General features: G+C 39.9%; 1 protein-coding gene across 1 annotated transcript; it reads right to left on the reverse strand.

The window, feature by feature from the left end:
- Window positions 1-1194: 1194 nt before the first annotated feature.
- crtac1b (cartilage acidic protein 1b) lies at window positions 1195-21759 on the reverse strand. The gene is made up of 15 exons (XM_027014886.2): window positions 21560-21759; window positions 18165-18367; window positions 15993-16189; window positions 15710-15846; window positions 13172-13328; window positions 12085-12219; window positions 11836-11981; window positions 9193-9329; window positions 8391-8473; window positions 7535-7635; window positions 7073-7241; window positions 4727-4872; window positions 4550-4592; window positions 4271-4414; window positions 1195-3944 (listed from the first exon to the last, which is right to left on the reverse strand). Exons 1-15 carry the CDS (start codon window positions 21623-21625, stop codon window positions 3829-3831), a joined length of 1980 nt encoding a protein of 659 aa, XP_026870687.2. The 5' UTR covers window positions 21626-21759; the 3' UTR covers window positions 1195-3828.
- Window positions 21760-22770: the final 1011 nt, after the last annotated feature.

The raw sequence follows: 22770 nt of genomic DNA on the forward strand, positions 1-22770 counted from the left end.
AAAACCTTATCGCGGCAACAGCCATCAGCATTAAGATGTTTAATAGGCAAAAGCTGTCCAGGTTTTAAGATATTGTAGTGCTTTGTATGGGGAGATTACAGTCAACAGCAAAATTCTGCACTTCTTGTAATCACCATGGACCGGTACCCAAACCCAGATCACACTCATCTTACACCAGCCTAAAATGAGAACTAAAAGGAAAGGAAAAATGGCCTAAGTAGCACTTCCTCACTGGTGACCTCAGTGGAAAGGGAACAGTGTTAAAGCCAGTGTTTATGGTACACTTCAAATGTTTGACTGAACATTTACATTTACGGCATTTAGCAGACGCTCTTATCCAGAGCGACTTACAAAAGTGCTTTGTCATTTACTCATAGAATATATCCAAGTACAGTATAGTAGGTTAGAATTAAACATACCAATTAACTAGAATACTGTAGAATACAGGGATGAATGCTGATACAGCAGTAATTGTTAACAGCTCATCGCTTTCCTCAGCCATTTAGATGCCAGATGTATGCTGTGTTCACCACTGTAACATCGTGGTATAGGTCGGCCATTTTTTACACTTGAAAGAACTCGACAACTTAAAAGAACTGCACAACATGAAGAGAAGCCATAACGATTCACTGTGTGTTTCCAGCGGTCTGATCTGAATTGGATCCCATTTCTATCGTTTACCCTCTCGGCCTATTTCGCAACAGCATCCTGAGAACAGCACCTGGGTAAACAGGTACATCACTGGGGTGAGCTCTGTTCTGCGCTTGCTCTGATCCATGTGGGACATGGCCCACGAGCCAGCGCCACCTCCCATATTCCGCATGGCCCAGACGCTTCAGAACTTCAAAGGGCCTGGCCCGGCCTTAGGACTGTAATGTTGCATTCAAACACAACAAACAGACAGTGACCTCACATCATGGCAGGCTGAATCTCTTTGGCTTTCCTGTCTCAGGTCTGATCTTTCTTGATCTCTTCTCCCAACCATACTGCCATCCCCCATTTCTTTAGTTATCATTATTCTGCTCACACACACACACACACACACACACACACACACACACACACACACAAAGGCACAGTATGCCATGAGCTTTTTAAGCATATCTGTTGGTTCCATGCATTGCTACATACACCATTTCCCACCATCACCATTTCCAAAAGTAAACAAACAAACCCCAGAAAATATTCCGGACTTACTTTATTCAGGCATAACAGTTCATTCTGCAAAAGACAGATGTTCATTCATTATAAATCAGAGATATGGCCACAGTCTGTGTCTGTTTACAGGTGAGCAATCTGTGCTGTTTTCTCCAGGGCACAGATGTTTTCCTGCTTTGTTCCCTTTGCTCCAAGGGCTTGAGCAGAGCTGACCTCACCATAGGGAGCTTCCCATTCCACAGACTAACCTCAGCATTTCAAACAGCAAACTAATGACCATTGCTGCGCCACTAAAGAATATCAAGGGAACTTTTCTAATAATATTTCTGCATGTCCTGTAACAATATTTGCTTATTGACATTTTATGATGTTGGCAGAGTTTTTTGTTTCCTCTTGTTTTTTTCATCACTATGCAACTGTGGCACGTACTGCAGTGTAGTGAACACTGATTTCATCAGATCTGTAACTAGCACACATATTATTTGAATTACTTGGTGTTTACAGGACACATCCATCAGTTCTTGTTAGACTGGATGCTTGTGCAGAGCTTTTTGCCATGTTTAGTTCATAACTCAAACTGAACCACAAAATAGGAATTTGAACCAGAAAAGAGGGCCATACCCTTCCCACATATCGTAAGCAGCTTCTGGAGTGCTACTACACTATCACTGGCCATAGTCATAAACCTCACTAAAGGCATTAATAAAAGGCTACATTGGATAGACATAAGTAGGTTATCCCTTTCAGTTAAATATGATTAATCTGAATAATGGTAATATACAATGGTTAAGGAATGTTGTAAACAGATATGTTACTTTCTGCAGTTTTGGCAATTTTGACAGGTTCTTCATTTCATTAATTTTTCATGTAGTAAGCATGTAGGAGACAAAAACATTTTTTCACTTGCACAGGCTATGTAATTTAGCACAGATTTAAATTTCTCTAACACTGATTTTAATTCATTATTAACCAAAAAATAACCAAATTCCTGATTTGAGGAGAATGAATTGCTGTGATATCCAAACCATCATATTAAAGGTATTCTAATTAACTCCATGAACATATTTCTGTTTGTATCCTCACCATGGAGACAAAATCAAAAAGGAAATGTGTTAACCATCCATTGAAATAAATTACCGAAGTGTTATTTATTTAGAATTAAATAGGGCCAAAACAGGTCAAAGTAATTTTTTGGATTTCTGATGGCCTCAGCATTTCAGTAAAAGGATTGGTAGAGTTAATAAATCTATAAATATATGTACACAAGAGACTGCATGGCTACAGGAAATATCTGTGACAAATATTTATTATATCATGTTACCGTTTTAAATCAAATAATTAAATATAAAATCCTAATATTTCAACTTCTGAGAATATACATTTTTCCATTCTTGAGCAGTATTCTCTACACAATGCTCAGTGAATCAAGTGGGATACCATCTTAATTTGTTTAACTGAATCAACTTACATTTCACAAAATTAAAAAGCTGAAATCTGTTGTTGCAGCATGTGTCTGATGTTCACGATATCTCTTCTACACTGGCATTTGGAATACATTTAGAGGAATTTTAAAGTGATGCACTGCTAACAAAATGCAGTGATTACAGTGAAGATACTGACCACTACCTTAGCTGATTGCAGACATTTTTAGTTTGTACTGAACATAATCAGTGTTGCGTTTGGACAATGTGGAAGTAATACTCGTACTGTAGTATGTATTATATAGTCTTTACGGACAGTGACCTTGGCTAAGGCAGATGGCTGGGCATGCACTTCCCATCTCCAACAGTTTCTCTACACATCCCATTATAGACTGAATAAGCTGCAGCCACTGAATCCTTGGCACAGCCAGCATGAGTTAAGTGCAGCAGAGCAGCTCTAAAACCATGACCACTTTCTACACACGCACATTGCTTAAGGGTATAATCTTGGTTGGTTTCTTCTTTGAGTCTTTCACACTCTGTCTCACTACTGTTAGGCCCTGTATACACTTAAGAAACACGATGAGCCTTAGAAGTCTTGCAATTACATAAAAAAATGATAAATGTGGCAGGAGCCAATTCAACAAAATAAACATGAAGATTTACAAAGGCAAATAACATGATTCCAATTTAAATTGAATTACATTTCCAGCATAGATATGCACATTGTTTTGATAGAATTGACCCTGTAAATGTAGACATATTCTATAGAATCACCCTTAGAATGGTTGTTGAACCATTTTATTATTAAAACAACCCAAAGCTTACTGCTGAAGAATGACGTGACTTTGGACATATTTTCATATTATCATTGCAAAATTGACTGTATCCAGGCCTATACATAAAAAGGATACAATATGTGACTGAGAGCAACTGATGAATTGTCTGCCCTAGAGGTTGTCTGGCTAGAGGTTGGCTTCCTTTTCCATGCAATGCCTTTCTCACTTCTCAAGCTGCTTGGCATGACAACGGTGAATCTTTGTTTTTTAAAACATGAATGTCTTGTAACTTCCAGCAGGCATGCTAGGTGTCTGTATTACAGGTGTGCAAGGGATGGGGGCTGAAAATAAGACATAGCGAGGGCCACAGTGGGTGTGAGAAGTCCAGAGAGAGTTCACCTTACAGTGGGTACCCGGCACATGGGAGAGGGAGATCGACAGAGCCAGAGAACAGGAGAGCAGACAACCCATCAGGCCTGCAGGCAGGCAATGAATGTGGTGAGACCAGAGAGAGACAGTGGCCACAGGTGAGAGGCCCACAGTTTGAAAGCAGATGACCTGTTTTCTCCAAAGTAGGCTACTTGGGCTGTGAACAGAAAACAAAGAGAAAAAAGGAAAGCCAGCAACACTGATGTCACTGTGATATAATCCAGTGTAGGTTATTCACTGTAGTTTAATCCAGAAGATCTGATAATGTGAGAAAAGCCACAGGACATGGAGAGGACAGGGAATGCAAAAAGCAGGAACAGACATGCACATTTTGGATAAGCATGGGAATTGATTGTGTCAGTAACTTGGTCCAAAGAGCAATGCAGGTTATGAAAGCTGAAAGCAACATGACAACTGGGAGTTTTTTTTTTCCTTTCTGGGTACAGCTGCCCCATTACCCCTGAATTCCATCTCTCTACTCACCGACACAGGCTGTGCCCTCATCATTGGGCTCATACCCCTGGTTACATCTCTTGTTTGCACGGCACTTAAATCGCCCATAGGTATTGATGCAGATCGGACGCTCAGGGGGACAGACAGAGGGGAACTGAGTACACTCATCCTGGTCTGGGAATACAGTGGAATAAGGAATTGGACAATGGCCAGAAGATTTAGATTTACTGGTCACACACCTGATACCACAGAGTGTCAGAGGGTAACAAGAAGGTGATAGAACAACGATTGTTACAGTTTCAATCTTACCAGTGCAGCGGCCATGTTCATTAACAATAAATCCATGTCCACACTAGAGGAAAATAAGAACACTTGCTACATACTATTCTAGCACATTATTTTGTACTTTAGCACCATATGCACATGGTATATCAGCTTGTAAACAGAAGTGGGCAGACTGAATAAAAGACTATCGATTGCCCTCACCTCAATCTCCACTGCTGGGGTCCCTTCCTCCTCAGTCTTTGGGTAGTGGATCTCCATGACCGTGTTCATGTCACTGAGCTCCAACGGCTGAGCCACGGAACGTCCGTCTGGCCAGTAAACCTCCACAATGGTGGCCACGTCTTTCCCTGTAGGCAAAGTACACATTGAGGATGGAAAAAAAAGCTTCACAGTACTTTGAGAACAGTCTGCCTTTGTAACTTCCCCTCAGGGCTAGGAGACACAATGAATGATTTCTTCTCTTCATGCACACAGCTCTCAATGGAAAAAAAATTCCACTCAGGAGAAAAGGCCTCCCAAGAAGCTCTTCAGCAAAAGCCAGGTTGGAGCAGGCTGGGGTTTGGCACCAGAGTTGCAGGCTCTTAACAAATGCGCAAGAATGTGCTCGGCAGCAGCTGTGCACGGCACTGTGAGCATACTGAGGCCTGAACTTGTCTCAGATGGTGCCTCAGCCTCATTTGATAAAGTGAGAGAACGTATCTCATGACTAGCAGTGTATGAAAGAGAATCATGGGTTTGAGAGCTATTGGCATAGCAGGTAGCATTCTGCAGAGATGCTCAACTACCATGTTCAATCGGAGACCTTTGTGTTGCATGTTAGAGATGCCCACTAAGACTCACTTAGTGGGCATGTTAGAGATGCCCAATACAAATGAATTGTAGACACTTAATTGTGGAATAGAGGCCTGAAATGGCTTACTATATTATTATGTATCCCAGTCCATTCCCTTTGTACACCACCTAGACTGTTTCTGTCTTGCAAGACATGGCTGCCAGTGCCCCCAACAGAGGTTGGATAACTGGTGCGGCAGTTGTTATGGCAACATCTGAGACTTTGGCATTACTTGGCGCTCACCACAGAGACCATCCAAAAGAACCAAACCAGCAGAAGAGGGATGCAGAACTTCAAAGGGCAAGATATGAGAAACGCCACAGTGGGGAATGGGGGAATGGTGGACAGCCTGACTGCAAGCGTTTCCCCTTTCCTTCCATTCTTCTCTTTAGTCAAGCATGGAGAGAGGCTTTGAGTCTTTAATTAAAGCAACATTTCTTAGGTAAACAGATCTGCTGGGGCTGCCGCCAGGTTTCAGCCTGCCTCTACAGGTGCCCCTGGGGAGGGAAAGGCTGACATTTCACCTGCAGAAGCTAAGGAGGACACTGTAGGCCAGGAGGATTATCCTGTCCATGACTGCTAGTACTAAATAATACACATTTAGCTCCTCCACCTTTTATTTGGAAAAGGTAACTATGAAATGATTAGCATTTATACATTGTTCATTGATGAGTCAGCAAAGGAGATTCCACAGAGTATGATTCAGGGAACAGAGGAAAGATGTAAAACTGTGTGTTACTGCCTGTGTGGGGGATACAATCTACAACTACATATCAAGCATCCTTGCTTATTCAAGAACATGGATTAGTAGTCCTCTTCTAAGGTCTCTTGGTGTGAATTACTATTGGTTTTTAGCTCTGTACATGAGCATTTTGGCACCAAATATACATATCTGGCTGTACCCATGGACACGTACACACATACTTACAGGCCCATGGGGTGTTGGTGTGTTCATGGATGGGGAGTGTTTTGTTTTTTGCAGCGTATTTGGAAGGACCAGGGCTTGCAGCCAGCCACGCAGCGCTGCCACAAATCTGCCAGATGACTCCCCGATGAGCTGCCCAGGTCACGCTTGATGCAGCGCGTGTAAGCGAGCTGTGCAAAGGGAGCGTACCCGCATGCTGAGTGCCGGCCACCACACCTGTGCACCAGTATCCACACTGCCACTGACCTCCAGCCTGGGAAGACTCTCAGAGCACTGGCCTCTCCAGAACAGCTTGAGTTACCGTTCTGTGAGAACATGTGACCCAAGTGGACCCCCCCCACCCAGCAGGGGTTGCATCAGAGTGGGAATCAGCAGACAGCATGCTCATTTCCCTCCTGTGGGCTGACCTTTACATCTGCTACATGAAAGCAACTGTTGGATGGCCTAACTGCATAGCTGTTAGATATAGTTTGCCAAGTATATCATGATTTCTGTTAATTAGGATGTATTATCTGTCTCATACTGTACTTTTTTCATTATTATATTATTAATGAATTTCCTTTTGGAGCAATAAAATTATAATAGGCATAATATAATATGAAGGCATCTTTTAAACATTTTTAGTCTTTTTTTTTCTAAATTAAGAGCAAAACATTCATTTTGTTTATTTGTTTTATTATTATTTAAATCCAAGCTATTAGGACTCAAAGCTATTGGGACATAGAAACTGCAGAGGGTTTTTGTAAGCCAGGAATTTATAAACAAACTGGAGTAAACATAGAAAACCTACCCAGCCCAAAGTGAGCTACCGGTTCCATTTCACACAGGTATCCAGAGCCTCCATCAATAATACGTGTGTGAGCACTGTTTCTTTTAGTGTAGACCACCACTTTGGCCCCCCGCGCAAAAGCCCCAAACTGGGTGCGTGGAATCACACGCAGCCATCTGTTAGATGATCCCTGCAAGGAGACACCAACAACATGAGAAGGCCAGGCATTGATGACAATAAATCCTATTTATATCCTAACTATTTAAATACACTTTAACTGGCTAGAGGTATGGTAGATTTAACTAACCAATAAAATAACAATAAAATAATTCATTTGACTTGAGGAAAAATCAATTAAATGTGCATGAACTGCATCAAAAAGTATGACAAAGTGAATATTAAATATTTATTCTTTGGCATCATTCTGAATAACATTTAACATCCCCCCATCTGTACCCTCTCAAGTGTAGGTTTGCAGCTCACCTGGCTGACGCGGTATACAGAGATTGGCTGCGCTGCACTCTCTCCATGTGTTATCAGTAGGTCCAGCTGGCCATCCCCATCTAAATCAGTTACGGCAGCTCCTGCAAGACAAACACCAAGCATCTTGGACATGAAATGGGTGCCAAGGCCATGAAATTAATATGGACGCTTTGGTGCATCTCTTTCAATGTGTTTAATATGCACAATCAATCAGAACTGTAGTAAGGTACTATATGAGCTGAATTATTCATGTTAGTGAATATTTTACAGTTTTATAGCAGGTAGTCCCCCTGCTTAACATACATTATGGGAGATGTAAGGTCAATCATTCATGCTGATCCACTGAGATTCTTCATCACCTAATTAATGAAGAGACCTTGAATTTGAACCTTAAATTAACATAATGACCTGATACTAAATAATGATGAGCTGGTTGCTGCTGATTATCCTTGCTGCAACCTAACAACAGTTATACAGCAATGCATGACCATGAGCTGAAGCATTCCAAAACATCACAGTAGATCTCTGTCTCCACCCAGTGGTAAAGAGATGACATATCTGTGCTTGGAGAGATGTTCAGAGATGAATCTATACACTGCATCTCTAACATCTTACAGCAATCTTCCATAAATTATTATTCAGTCTTTAATATTATTACACATCTTTAAGAACCCAGGAGAAATCAAATGGAGAGGTTGTGTAAAAAAGAAAAAAAATCTTCAAAACACTCAATAATTCAAAATATTACCAAAAATTATATAATTCACTGTTTGTATATTTTAAATGGCAACTAAATCCAAGAACAGATTGTAATTATAGTGCAAATAGTCAGAGGTGTGCAGCCCAAGACCCATACCTGTTCCCCTGCCCTCGGGCTCGGATGCCTCCCCGATGTTCATCTCCTCTATCTGCGGGTCTCCATGTTCTCTCCGAGAAACCCTGCCAGAGCACTAAGCAATTACATGCCCTGGCCTCCCCTCCACCACAAAGCAATAGTTATCATACATGCCTTGACACATATTTAATTCTAGTCTCACTGGGCATATTCCTTTACAGACCTGCCTTTGGTGTATGAATCCTACTATGCTGATTTAATTTATGCTTTTAATTTAATTATGAATTTTCAGTCTGTCGTTATGCCAGTCTTTCTCTATAATAAAAATAAGTCAGTGGTTACTTGCTTCAGTTTGATTTAGAGAATTACTCTTTGCACTTTCAGAATGCAAAGGTCAGTCAGCAGGTCTTCTCTAGGGACCTGGGAAACAAATGTGCTCTGGCCTGCTGCAATACTGGGGAATCTGGATAGAGAAAGGTTATGGGGGATTCCACATCAGTAGTCCTGCAGGTTGGCACTAACTATATGGTTGTGGGCTTGTTGCTGATGTTTTTTGGCTGACTGGCCTGTAGCTTTAGCCATAAATCCACAACAATCAGGATTTCCCATTTTCCTGCCTTAAGACATTTTATCTGTTATTTAATAGTATGGCTGAGCTTTGCTTTGGCATCATTTTTTTTTGAAAATCTTTGATCAGACATGCTGCTGAAAGCATATTTGCTCCTGAAAGTATATTTGCTCCATCTGGACAACCTTTACATTTAATTTACCAGTTTATGTGTGTCAAACTCAATTAAGTCTTCCACAAGCCCTCTTCATTTACCTAAATAGTCTGTTGGCTGATGAGCCTCTATATGCGATGTTGTTGAAAAACACTTCCAGCTCATTATCATTGTCAAAGTCTGCTACAATGACTGTCCGCACAGGAGAAGGCATAGAGAACTTCTGCGTGGCTATGTCCTGAAACAGACACACAAGGATATCAGCAAATCACAGACTACATGTTCAACTTTATCACACTTGAATCTATTTATTGTGAAAGGAGCAAGAATTAGGATATAGCAGACACTGGGATAGGTGATTAATTACACAGAATCTTGGACAACTGAAGGGACAAAAAGTTTAACAAAATCTATCCTGTATGCACCATTAAACCGTAGTGCAGTTGGATAAGTAAATAATTGATGTGTGATGTCATCACTAAGTGCGTGTGTGACACAAGAGGCAAAGATGCTGGTAAATCATACAGCCCAAAGATCCAGCTGTGTCAGGAAGTGAGGGCACGAGGTAGTAACTGATATCGCCATGCATCAGTGGCACAGCAATAAGTCCAGGAAGAGTTATAGTACAGCCCTGCACTCCCTCAAGTATTTACCCCTCATTTTAATTATAAGGCTCATAAAGCCTGCTCAAGGAGTCCCACAGAGTGACTTTGTTCTGCCCAGGTGAAGGAGAGGTGACGGACAGCTCTGGACAAGCCTCACAAGTGGGGTGTAAAGGACAAGAGGGAAATAGAAGTTAACCTGTCTTAGCTTCTGCTCCTCACACTCCCATATTCCATATGAAGTCTTAAACTGTCAGGTTAGTATTATTTCATCATCATTCAATGATTCTATGGGGTATTATGTGCTTTGAAACTATGTAGCATCCCTTAAAACAAGCTTTTTGCACTATATATATTTGAACACAGTCTGAAACTGTATTTAATGTGGCAAGCTGGCATGCACTTGACAAATATGCACTTTCCTGTACCTACATGGAGTCAGTTCAGCTTTAATTAGCATTTCAGCAAAGTGCTAGAACATCTTAATTACAAATGGCAGAGTTCAGGGAAGCCAGCAGTGCGGACAAGTGCTCCCCCACAGGACATTAACTCAGCCCCTGACCCCCATAAAACTGCTCTCCACTCAGTTATCTGTCTGCTCACCCCCCGCCAAAAAATAAATAAAATTAAAAATAAAATTTCCCCATGACAATATTATAACAAATAAAAGTTATAGTAGCCTTACACAGACAACACAATTGCACAGTTCACAGCAATTCATGACTCATGTTTGAAAATAAATTGAAAATTACCTAGAAGCACTGTGTTTTCAATTATTACCTTTTTCCAGCAGCTTGTGCTAGGTTCATTAGGCACTACAACAGTGGCCATTGATTTTGGCATTAACTCAATTCCTGTCCTGCCAGTTGCTTCTTTACATTTGCTTCTGGGGGATTATAGAAGCTTTATGGATGTAGGTCTTTAAAAATACTAACATGCAACATTGCTATTTAGCTGATTATCAACAACATGGCTACAGTGGAAGAGCCTGACCACAAACAGGTCCTATGTGTAACATACAAGAATGAGGAGTCTCCAAATAGCATTGGTTACACAGCTAAGTATATTCTATCAAATTTTGAAATAGGTTTTTTTGTTTTTCAGACATAGATCAAGCCTGGTTCTACACTAAAATGCAACAAGAGGAACTTTGTATCATTTAGCATAAGTTAGTTAATTGCCACAGGGGCCAGGTGTAATATGTATTTGCAAAACTAGACCTACATGTCTTTAAATACTGTCTACCATATTTGAATATTGAATGAGTCAGATGTAATCAGGCATGCCCCTGATTGTAACGGTAATTGCATTGTGGTCATAATCGAAGCATCAAGCCCAACTGTGTGTGTGAGGAGGGCACTCACACCCTCATCAGCACTTTCTCCTCCAGCTTTAGTCTAATCAGCTCTGGCTCAATCTGCCAAGTAATCAGCAAGGATCATAAAACGAAGCATAGCTTCAGTAGCTCCCTAGAGTGTTTGCTGTGATGAGGTGCTCACTGCTCAATGGAATGAACAATAGTTGAAAAACCTCAACAAAAAGAGGGAAGCTCAGGCTAGTACCAAGTTCCTCAATGGAACTTTGTCAGTGTGTGCTATGTGCTGAAAGACACAAACAGACAAGAATGTTTCTCCATCAGACATCAATTAATACAAAGAAGCAAATTGACCAAAAATAAACAATGTTTTAAGGTTTGATTTTTTTTTCTGAATTAAAGACTTAAATGTTGAATCATGTCAAAAGCAGCAGCCAAAACATATCACTACAAGGAAAATTTTATGTGACCACAACCTTCCAGAAAAGGTTCTCCTATTGCTTGTACCCAAAAGATTCAAAACCTATTCAGGATTTATAACCACTACCAGGAAACAAAGAAACTTGCAACAACACTGTCCTTTGAACATTAGTACACCACAACCCTAACAAAACTTATAGTAGTCACATTTAGGATTAGGGTTAGGGTTAGGGTTAGCTTTGCTGTTTCAACTATTCCAAAAGCTTTTTCGATTATTTTAACCCTCAGAGATGGCCAAGATATCATCAACTTTAAATTTACTGCAAATAACAGAATAAGTAAAATGGTCTTTAGAGTAATAGCTTATATATCATAAAGACAACTGATACAGATCTCAAAAAACCCACCTTGAATCTTTGTTTACGGTTATTGCTTAGCTGCAAGAACAGCCGATGGGGCCCATTCCAGTTGCCATACACAATGTCTGTCCTCCCATCCCGATTAAAATCGGCTAGAGCTACACCACGCCCATGCTGCATTGGGTCCTCAACTCCTGTAAAAAGCATGCACCATCCTTTTGGAAATGCACATATGAGAATGCAAGCTTTTTTGCTGTAGATGTGTCAAAGGTTCCTGTGACTACTATCACTGCTCACCTGCCTGCGCCGCGACATCTGTAAACGTCCCGTCACCATTGTTGCGGAACAGGAAGTTGGGGCTGTACTCGTTGTCGCAGAATATGTCAGGGAGTGTTTTGCTGAGGATGGGCCCCACCACAACCCCGCGTCCCCCTACAGCACAGAGCAGATGCCGCGGCGATCATCGAATGCCATGCATAGACCACTGCCTTTCCAGCTCATTTCCTTGCACAGGCATGCCACTGTTTCTGCTGACACAGATGCTGCCTGCTCACAATCACATTACAGAGAGGATGAGCACACACAGTTAGCCAGCATCAAAAGAGCCCGGACTGCATGGCTCTCCATGCAGTACTACACAGAAGCAGGGCGGAGGTTGCGAGTGACTAAATTCTGAGATGAGATATAAATTAGATATAATGAGATATAAACTTTTTAATGTTTCTTTCGTAACAAGACAAAGATTGTTTGAAATCAGGTGCTCATCCAATGATCCAGAAAATGCTTTTTGCAACAGCTTTGCAATTTGTACTTCTGCACATCACCAAATACTTATATTCTCACATGACTAAAAAAGGGTACTTGGACTTCCCTCTCCAAATCACCCAGCGTTCCTCTGAAGGGACTTTCAGGGCAATATCCTCTGTGACCTTGTTTTAGCACCACTCTTATTCCCTCTGCCTCAGTGCACAGCCTTCCACAAGTGTGCTTGGACTGAAACTCCACTGGATAGGGGATCAAACCCCACTTCACAGTCTACAATGATGAATGGAATGTTTGGCCCATTGAGCAAGTCCGGCATGAAATATGGCTCCATCGTCCTTGTGCCTCCCTATGACTTTCAGTGTAGTAAAGCGCTGAGTAGGCCAAACACAGCCGATCACCTGCAGCACTGCTGCCTCCCAGGCTCTTGCTGTTAGGGCTGCTTTAGCCGATAAACACTGTCTATAACTCAGCAACTTGGGCTTGATATGAGCGCTGGGTTCTGGTGTAAATCAGCTGCAGGGGAAAAGCTCACTGTGCCTTCAGCTAACTGCTTGTAGAGGTCTCCAGTAATGGATGACCCTGTCTATACACACACACACACACACACACACACACACACCTGTAAATTTGTTAACCCCAGCCTGCTCGGCCACATTGATTAGAGCGATGACCCCTTTTGACAGGTCGCTGGCACTCTCGTCCATTTCGATCAAAGCGTGCGGCCCAACATTGCCGCTGGCGTAGTTAGCAATGTAGATGGCATAATGCCCTGTTCCCTGTGACAAACAAACAATGAGATATAGAAGCAGATGAGAAAGCAAATCTGTAGAGATCAGAAGGAATATCAATATAAAACACAAAATAAAATGTGTTCAGAACAAGAACATTTCCAAAGATTATTTACTGTGCATATATTATTATTTACTGTGCATCTTAACAGATTTCTGGTCCAAAAACAAAACACATGATTATGCTATTACTAAACCCAGCATGTTTAATGTGCATCTCCAAATGCTAACTACCACCTCACTAGATTCTACTGTCTTCATCTCTTTTGTTTGGGGACCCCCTCCCTGCTCTTTCACTGCTCTCTCCAGCACCCACCCCATGGATATTAATTTCACACCCCATTATCAGACTGAGTCCCTACAGGCATGAACTCAGTGAAGGAGCAACCTAAATGAACTTACACACACACTTTCAACAAAGGCTCTGGTGATCCCTGCATCTCCACATCAGGGAAATGATGAAAGAAAGAAATATATGCATAAGTATATAAATACCACTACCTGCTCCTTGCAGCCCTAATGAGGCATAAGAATGTAAATGTCAAAAACATTACACTGCTCTCTGCACTTTCCACAATGTCAACTCAGGTCAAGAAAAAAGGCAAAGGAAATTGGGTTAAAGGAAAATGTTATGCACTCTAAATAAAGAAAATATACAAACCTATAGACTTCACTTATACATAACCCTCTTTCTCATATTTTATTTTTTTTTATTTTTTTTTACATATATCACCTAAGGAGAAGCAAAGGGGGTAGAGAAAGTGGAAGATCATTCCAATCCACACAGTACAACTGAAATGCACCATAACTATATCTGTGAATCTGTTCCTTAAGTGATGCAGTCCAATAGTCTGAAGGGTTCTCTCCATCTCACCAAGGCCAAGAAAGGACCATGTACTTTTCACCTCTGTACTTTATTACATTGCCATTAAGCCTAAAAAAGCAATCAGTCTGCCATTTAAATGCTACTGCTTTGCTCTCATGTGTCCTGCTGCTTTTGGGAAGTGTTCCAGAGGCAGTCATAAGTGCAGGGATAATTACCAGCCCATGCAGAGAGGAGTGACTGAGGACCAATCTATTTCCTGTCCAAGGAGCAGGTCAATACATCTCCCTGTCCACCTTTAAGTGACAAATGGCTGCACTTCATTTTCAAGGAGAACTCAATATTTTAAAAATGCATTTGAATATTATCTGTCCTTCAGGGTGATAAGAATCTATGGATAAACAGATCAAGACCCCTACATGATTTAAGACATAATATCTCAATCCATGTCATTTGAGTCTCTGACCTTCTACCACTGTAACTTCTAAAAGAAACAGGACAAGCATGTGATTAAGGATCTCTGGCTTCTTCATTAGAAGTTAATTAAAATTTCCCAGAGTATCTTTGGCCTGACTGTGCTACTAAGAAATGATGCAGCAATTATTTTTTTATTTATTTTTGCTCCAGTTCAGTTAAACCCAGACTGAACACATTTGTGTTTTGTTTCACTTTAGCACCATTTTCCTGTGGTGCTAAATCTCATGTGCAGGGCCATGGAACAGCATCTTCTTATTGCTCAGTCAAATGAAGCTGCAGTCAAAAAATCTATTTCAATCCCTCGCCTGCTGCTCCACAGGATAAGTGGACATCGTTCATCGCTGACTGCAGTGGAGAACAGTTTTGAGGCAGTAATGTGCAGTTCAGCCTATTGTATTTTGGCTATCATGCAGATCATGATAAGCAATCTATCAAACTTCCTCTGATTAGATTTAGATTATATGGACAGGCAGAAGCTGGCATGTACCTGCACAGAAGTAAATTGAGGTAATATCTGTCTCCTTGAATGTGTCTCAAAAACAGATAAGTCCTTGCCTTTTCTAATTATTATGCCCTATGATGCACTGTCATGGACAAACATAGTGCACCACAAAGGGACTGTCATAGCAGCTTGTTGGCAGAGGCGGGACTCACAGGGAAAGTGAGTTATAGCATGTGTAGCCTGCGAGTTCCTATGGGTGAAAAATGAAGACAGTAATGGAGTGTAAAATGTCACCAAACAATATGCAGAACTTGCACTCTCTCAGTGGCCAACCTAGCACGGCCATTTCCCAAGTCAGCTTCACATCAATATACACATTTGGCTCCTACATACCGGCTGTGTTCTTGATCAGAGAGCCTTAAGGATATCAGAGGACTTTGTCATGCCATAGAAATAAGGTATAAAGTTTCTTTTAAGTATCCATTCAAGCAGCATTCACTGGAATTAAATTTAAAGTTGAGCTGCTGCAAAGAACTTTCCTGATTTTCTCCACAGATGATTAGCAAGGGAGAATAGCAGGGGCCATCTGAGAGACTCATTCAGGAAGATGTGGTGAGGCACCATTACCTTTCTGTCTACACAAGCTACTGATCGACCTGCCATGCGATTGGCAACATCTCTATGTTCATTTATCTCATCATTCAGGAGGTCCTCAAAGCGTCCATTGCGAAACTTGAAGAGCTTATCAGTGTAGGTTGCTCGACCTAGTCAAGGAAAGGATATCATGGCATAGATTAACAGAATTTTATCTTGAAGTATCATTACAAAGCAAATTGTTTCTTTATGCATTATTTTTCATTTCTATACTTGAGTTTACATTTCTAAATAAGAGCCATCTTCTTGTAAATACCTGAGAAAGCATTATTGGTGTTGAGAACATAGATTTCCTCTTTCCCATCACCATCTATGTCACATGCTGTCACGCCAATAGCATTTCCTTGCCGATCTCTGAGTGCATAGAATGGGGAGCTGCGGTTGTCTACTGCAATGTTCATTAATCTTTTCTTTACCTTATCATACTTCAGCACCAGGTTTGGCCCATTGTACCTGCATGGTGGAAACATTATTCTTTTTTAATATTACATTCATAATTGTTTCTATTAACTATCACACAAATATTCTAAAGTAAAAGTAATTGTAGCCCTACATAGTGTACTTACAAAACCTTAACAGTGTCTCTAACAATTTCCAACCAACTAACAAATATGAGATGCAGGTGCCAATCCCCTCCCTCTCAATACAGCAGGCTTTTAAAACCAAGGTCTCATAATAACCAGTACCAGTTTTCCCTGACAACACCACAGTGGATCACCGCAGTCAAAAAGTACATTTCATTACTCTTTAATCATACCAAACTCTAAAAGCCAACCTTATAAACAATAATGATATGACTTCCTGCAGCCTGGCCCTGTACTGAGCTGCTGTGCTTCAGAAAAGCAAAAGCCTTGGGGTTCTATTAATCCCACTGTGAGAATGCCAGGGGTCAACTCCAAAACTAGACAGAACTATCCAATTACTTCAATTTTCATCGACATAGATGCATTAAACTGCAAATGACAATTTTTTTTTTTTCCATGATCATTCAGTTTCTGAAGAAAGATTACTTTTAAATCGAAGATTCCCTTGACTAAACTAGATTCCTGGCAGGTATGTTTCATTCAAATGTAATAGTGATTGAAGAGAAATGTATTTAAAAACATACAATAAAATCTATATTGGGTTCAAAAAACAAAAAGGTTACATTTTCTGAGTTTGGATAACAACCTCAGTGGAGGCGCTATGTTTATTGTTTAGCAATGCTTTTCGCAGGTAATATATCTTACATGGGGTTTTACATGTGTACTGGTTCCGCGCGGTATACCGGTACCACTCCACAACGCTTAATTCAGTCTAAGTTGCGGTTTATATTCACATATTGTTTTCGTAAGAGATCAGATATAATAACATAAGTTATAATATAACCTGCATAAGATTTTATTGTCTTTTACCTCAAAAATAAACTTCATAGATCGAATTATTTTTCAAACGATAATTTCAGTACATTAGTCTCACGTTACCCGTTAGTCCTCACTACGCAGAATACAGAGAGACGATATTCAGTTAGTTATTAATTGGGAAAGTGACCAGTTTTGATCTGAACAATGCCAAAAGTTCAAGTACTCATGAATAATAATAACAATTTTAAAATTCTAATATGTCTGTTGCCCCAAACAATAAACTCTGGCAAATGAGAAAATAAATGTACGATATATTACATTTGTATACTAAGTGAACATAATGGTACAGAATGATCTCAGAATTATACAAGAATGATTTTCAATCCAAAAAACATGTATATAATGAAATAAATACACATTTTAATTTATTTGGACAGTATGGCAGTATTTGGGAATAAGGCTGTCACCCTGGGGAACATGGAGAAGGCAAAAGCATTAGTTCATATGGATATCATCTTAAAAGAAATTGGCATGGATAGTGCTAATGTGGGAAGGGGTTGTGGATGGTGTTAATGTGGGGATGAGGTGTGGATAGTGTTAATGTGGGGATGAGGTGTGGATAGTGTTATTATGTGTATGTAGTGTGGATGGTCTTAATGTGGGGATTGGGTGTGGATGATGAAGCAAGAATGTGGATGGCATTATTTAAATTTGGAGTGTGGATGGGGTGAGGATGATTAAAATATCTGTTTTCATTATAAGCCTAGATTAAATGAAATATCAAAAATATTTAATGTTGTACTCTTTCTAGCTATAGACCTTTACCATGCATGGCAAGCATCAAAAACAGACACATTGCATATTTTTGCACTTGGAGCTTTTACATTTGTATTTCCATGCCATGTGTGCTGCACACAGTTGGTGTAGAAGATTACACTGATTGTGAATATCTCAGGCTGTGGTGGAAAGGTCTGAACTATTCCTTTAAGATTGGTTTGCAGAACACCTAAATAGTTGGACTGCGTATGATTGCATTTCTGTGAATCACTTATGTAATTATTGCAAATATAGAACTAAATACTTACCCAGCAACAAATATCTCTAAATCGCCATCGCCATCCACATCAGTGATTGCCATACCATAGTTAAGCTGGGTTGGATTGTTGTCATAGTCAGGGGGAAGGACACTCTGAGTGACAGCTGCAAACATGGGCTCTGAGCGCTGGGCCCAGGACTCAGCAACTGCACCCAGGGAGAGCACTATCATCCACACAGTCATGGTCACCTGCTGAAGCCACACATCACGTTAGTGTTTTAGAAAACATTCCTGCAGATCCTACATATTATAGACCTGTGGGAAATGGGGGGGTTCTTTGATTCAGGTAGCCAACCACTTCAATCCAAAAAGCTTCCTTCATTCACATCCAGCTGAGGTGAGAATAACTCGTTCACAGCCATCTAGCAGAAAGATTACGTATTCTTATATTTCTTTGGTTTACATCAATATTCCTGGGATAAAATTTCCAATAGATAATTTTAAGACCATCCCTGGTATAATATGGGCATTATAACCTGGCTTTAGCATGTGCCTGCAATGCCCAATATCAGTGTAGTGTATTTGTTTTTCTAAATATAAATGCAGTCCTCTTTTCCACACCATGGAATTTTTGACTAGAAATTGAAATGGATTCTTTATGTTATGCCATCTGTAAAATCCTGAAAATGTGAAGTTAAAATGAATATTGAACAATAGGTTAGACCAACTTAAATGAGCTCTCATGAGCTCTCATGAGCAGCAACCATTATCACTTTAGAAAAGCATGTATTCATTCATATTTTTTTCCTACTGTAATGAGCATGAAGCCAAACTTGATAGTGAGTTTTACCTTACATACATTTGTTACCAACAGCAGTAGACCACACAGTACAAGAAAAAAAAAAGTTTATCGGGAAATGTAGTAGTCCAATTGCAACAAATAAAAAAGCATGGTATGCTGTACTTTCCACTGAAGTATAATACACCATCTATGTAGCGGCAACATGATGAACCCCTACCCTTCACCCCATTAGTCTGCATGCTGGTTATAACTTTAGCCTCGTCTGTGAGAAAGGCATCTCTTACAGCTGGGCTTGAGACATCAGAAAGGTTTCACATTAAGAGGCAATTACCTGGTCAACATTCCACTTACAGGGCAAGAACATAAATCGGAGGCTGAGGACAGGTGAAAGGCCAGGTCCAAATTAAGACTTCAGAGTAAAAGCAATCACACTGCACATGGGACAGACATTTCAGACAGCAAAATCTATTTGTGACAAAGAGATTCTGAGGCATTCTTGGAGCACAGGAGTCATGTACTTAACTGTCTGGATGGGTTAAATTCAGTGGTTGTGTTTCAGTGTTAGTACAAGGCTATTTGTGGATATGGGCAGTAGTGGACAGTGGATTCTGTGATCAGTCAATAATAAATTTATAAGAAGGAAAATCATGCTCATGTCAGCATAATATTGCCCACTGATGACTTTTGGTCATCAGTTGGCAATATGTGAGTCATGAAGTCATCAGTGAGTCATGAAGCAACTTATGCTATCAAAAAGACTTGAAAATTACCTGAGTACATGCCCATTTAACATATAGATATGGGTATGTATTTAATTATATGGTCATGCTGAATGCAACATGATCTCCATAACATTCTAATACACAGACCAGTAATGCTGAATTTAAACAGTAAAGTGGACTGTAAACACTACAATGAAAGTCAAACAGATGGAGCAATTGTGAATACAGTACATGGAGGCAGTGAATGATGAGAAATGGAAAGCGATAGATGAAAGAAGGCATCACTGATATATGGAGCCAGAGTACAGGAGGCTTTACAAGCTGGCAAAATTTATGAAGAGACCACCCTTATTAATACAGTACAGTGCAATAAACTCAAGTCTTCTAACTCCATTCACTTTACTAGAGTCCTGAAGACATGCAGCTGTAGGATCAATGTGATGAATGTGTCCTCGCCAAGTTCAAATGCTTGAGATAGGACACATGTAGCCCAACAACCCCATTACTGCAAAATTATACTAGCATCAATGTAAGTCAATACTAAAACAATGAAAGGTTTTTGATATTATGACGGGTTGTTTCTAGAAATATTACAAAATAAGTATAGCAACTAGTGTATATCGATTGATATGGTGTATGTATTGACTGAAGGTGGGAATCAGTCAGGATAAAAGAAATGTTAAATGGAAAATGCATGCCATTTTATGTTGTACACAGTAACATTTCTGACAGATGATATCTTCAGGGACAAATATAGGTTTAACTATGACTTATTATGGCTTAGGTAAGAGAGGTGTTACAATGCTGTTTTAATGATTTAATCTGTACAATGTGCATGCATGTCACTGAAAAAAGGTCTGCCCATATAGAATTGGAATAAACTTTTGATTGAGGAAAGATATATAACCAGGTAGAACTGGATGTAACTTGAGCTCCAAAGCAGACACAACTACAAGGGATAGATTTCCAGCCATTCTCCAGTCTGGACATGGTGATTCATCCAGAGGAGGTATTTATGGTGGTGCTTCTCCTTCATTTCACTGCAGCTGTACACAATGCAATGCTTACACTGAATATGAGAACTGCTTCCATAGTACACTATCTTCAGTAAAGTCCTAGGAGTTAGACAATATTCATTTACTATAAAATATGATATTATAAGTGTTACTTTTAAAGGCTGTTTGAACATGCACAAGTGCATCAGTGTCTGACTTTGCAGGCTGACTTTCAACACAATATATCTTAATGTGCAATTTATCTTCATATGCAACCTTACAAGTTCTGGAACATTTTGACTTATGCTACTGGCTCATTGAGAGACCTAAAATAAATGTATGATTGGTCCCTTAATGTCTAATTAAGTTAAATTAATTTAAGTTATTGAAAAACAGGAATAATATTTAAAAATGTAGATGAGTTTGTTCTTATCTTGCGCTAGCTGTCAGACATCCCTTAGATTTTGATAGGACTGCGACAAAGACCAGTATCTTCAGCTCTGAACACGAACGCAAGAGTCCTTTCCTTGTGAAGGACATCAACTGCACACGCTGAAACTCTTGTAAACTTAGAACAGGCGCCCTTGATAGATTAATTATAGTGGCGCTTCTCTTATATTATTATAAAACCTATTCCATCATACACAACGCAAGTTTTTCATCATGCACGTTATATAGATGCACTACGCAATTTGCACATATTACATCATTTTAAAACATCCCCTTAAGTACGAAATAAAATTCTTAGATGAAAAAAAAAAACATTGTAAGAAGCACACAGATTTAACAGCAAGTATTTCTTAAAATACTTCTTTTAAGGTAAATAAACTTTTGCCACCCAATCGCTATGTGATAAGCTGACATCGGAAAATTAAAAATTATATATATAGCCTAAAAGTAACGTGTATTTAGAGATCATACGCACGTCAAGCGGAGAATTCTCAAGATCCGGTATAAGGGGTTGCATTGATGTTCTGTAAGGTAAATACATCGCTGGAGATCAAACAGCATGCACTTGTGAAGTAACGACACCTACATTAAAAAGACGACAGCGACGGGCAATAATGATTTTCCTCCGTTGTGGGTCTCACTGGATACCCTGTACGTCTCTTGGGTGCTACAGAGTAGTCCTTTTTCACAACTTCTCAAGAAATTGCTTTAAGTAATCAGTTAGGCTATTTATAAATATGTCCAATGGCAATAGCTTAAAGTGAATACTTTAAAAATTAGCCAATGGCATGCATGGAGGGCAGAGCTAAACTTGCGGCAGGAAAGTGGAATAGCCTACAAATGGTTTTCCTCTGATCTGAGATCATCTTAATTTCCTTAACATTCCGGTAAGATTAGGATTTGGCTACGAGTAACTGATCCTTCGTCAGATAAGAGAATTAATGAAATTACTCCAGGTAGTTCGACATGATGTCCACCTGAGGTAAACTCTGCCTAGTAGTCTTGTCTACTAGGAGTCTGTTACCGAATCAAAGTTGGCACTGTCAGTTATTTTGTGTCCGAATGAATATTTAAAATAATGTTGAACTATCTGCGTTTGGAATGTTACTCAATGTAAAAATCATGGATGATATTCAGTCGTAAATCTTAACTGACGCCTTGGAGATCTGAAGTTCAGTTTTATGTGGCGTCTGAAGTGTTTCCTGTTGTTAAACATATGCAATGCCTCACTTTCTTTAATAGCCGAATCATTGTGAGACAAAAACTAGACGTCTAGGCTTCGAGCGCTACCTCAAATATTCAGTATATTTTGCTCCCTTTTTTAAAGTGAAAATACTGTCCGGGATAGTACTATGCACTTAAATGCGGCGTGTTGTCGTAGTAATTCGGAAGATCACTTTTTTTTTAATCCTGACCAACTGGTGTGCGACGATTATTGGCCATAAGCATATCTGCATCAGAGATAAGGTTTGCTCACTGGCGTTAGACTGAGCTAATTACTGTTAATTAAACCTTATGTCCTAATTCCTTTTTTTTTTTTTTGGCCTGAGCAATGTCTGTACAGACAGGACAATCCAATCTGAAATATGAACCAAATTATAACTTTTAAAGAGGAAAGCTGAACCATGTCCTTAATATACCATCACACCAAAATTGCCCTCTATTTAGAAGAGTATTTGGTGTGAT

The sequence above is a fragment of the Electrophorus electricus genome, chromosome 11, assembly GCF_013358815.1.
Source record: "Electrophorus electricus isolate fEleEle1 chromosome 11, fEleEle1.pri, whole genome shotgun sequence".
NCBI classification, from domain to species: domain Eukaryota; kingdom Metazoa; phylum Chordata; class Actinopteri; order Gymnotiformes; family Gymnotidae; genus Electrophorus; species Electrophorus electricus.

Coding starts and splice junctions, on each gene's coding strand:
- crtac1b (XM_027014886.2), bottom strand. CDS start 21,625: ATGTATTTACCTTACAGAACATCAATGCAACCCCTTATACCGGATCTT. Junction 15,847..15,992: donor CACCAATAATGCTTTCTCAG/GTATTTACAAGA, acceptor TTCCTTGACTAG/GTCGAGCAACCTACACTGAT. Junction 7,636..8,390: donor GCCCGAGGGCAGGGGAACAG/GTATGGGTCTTG, acceptor TTTGTCTTGCAG/GAGCTGCCGTAACTGATTTA.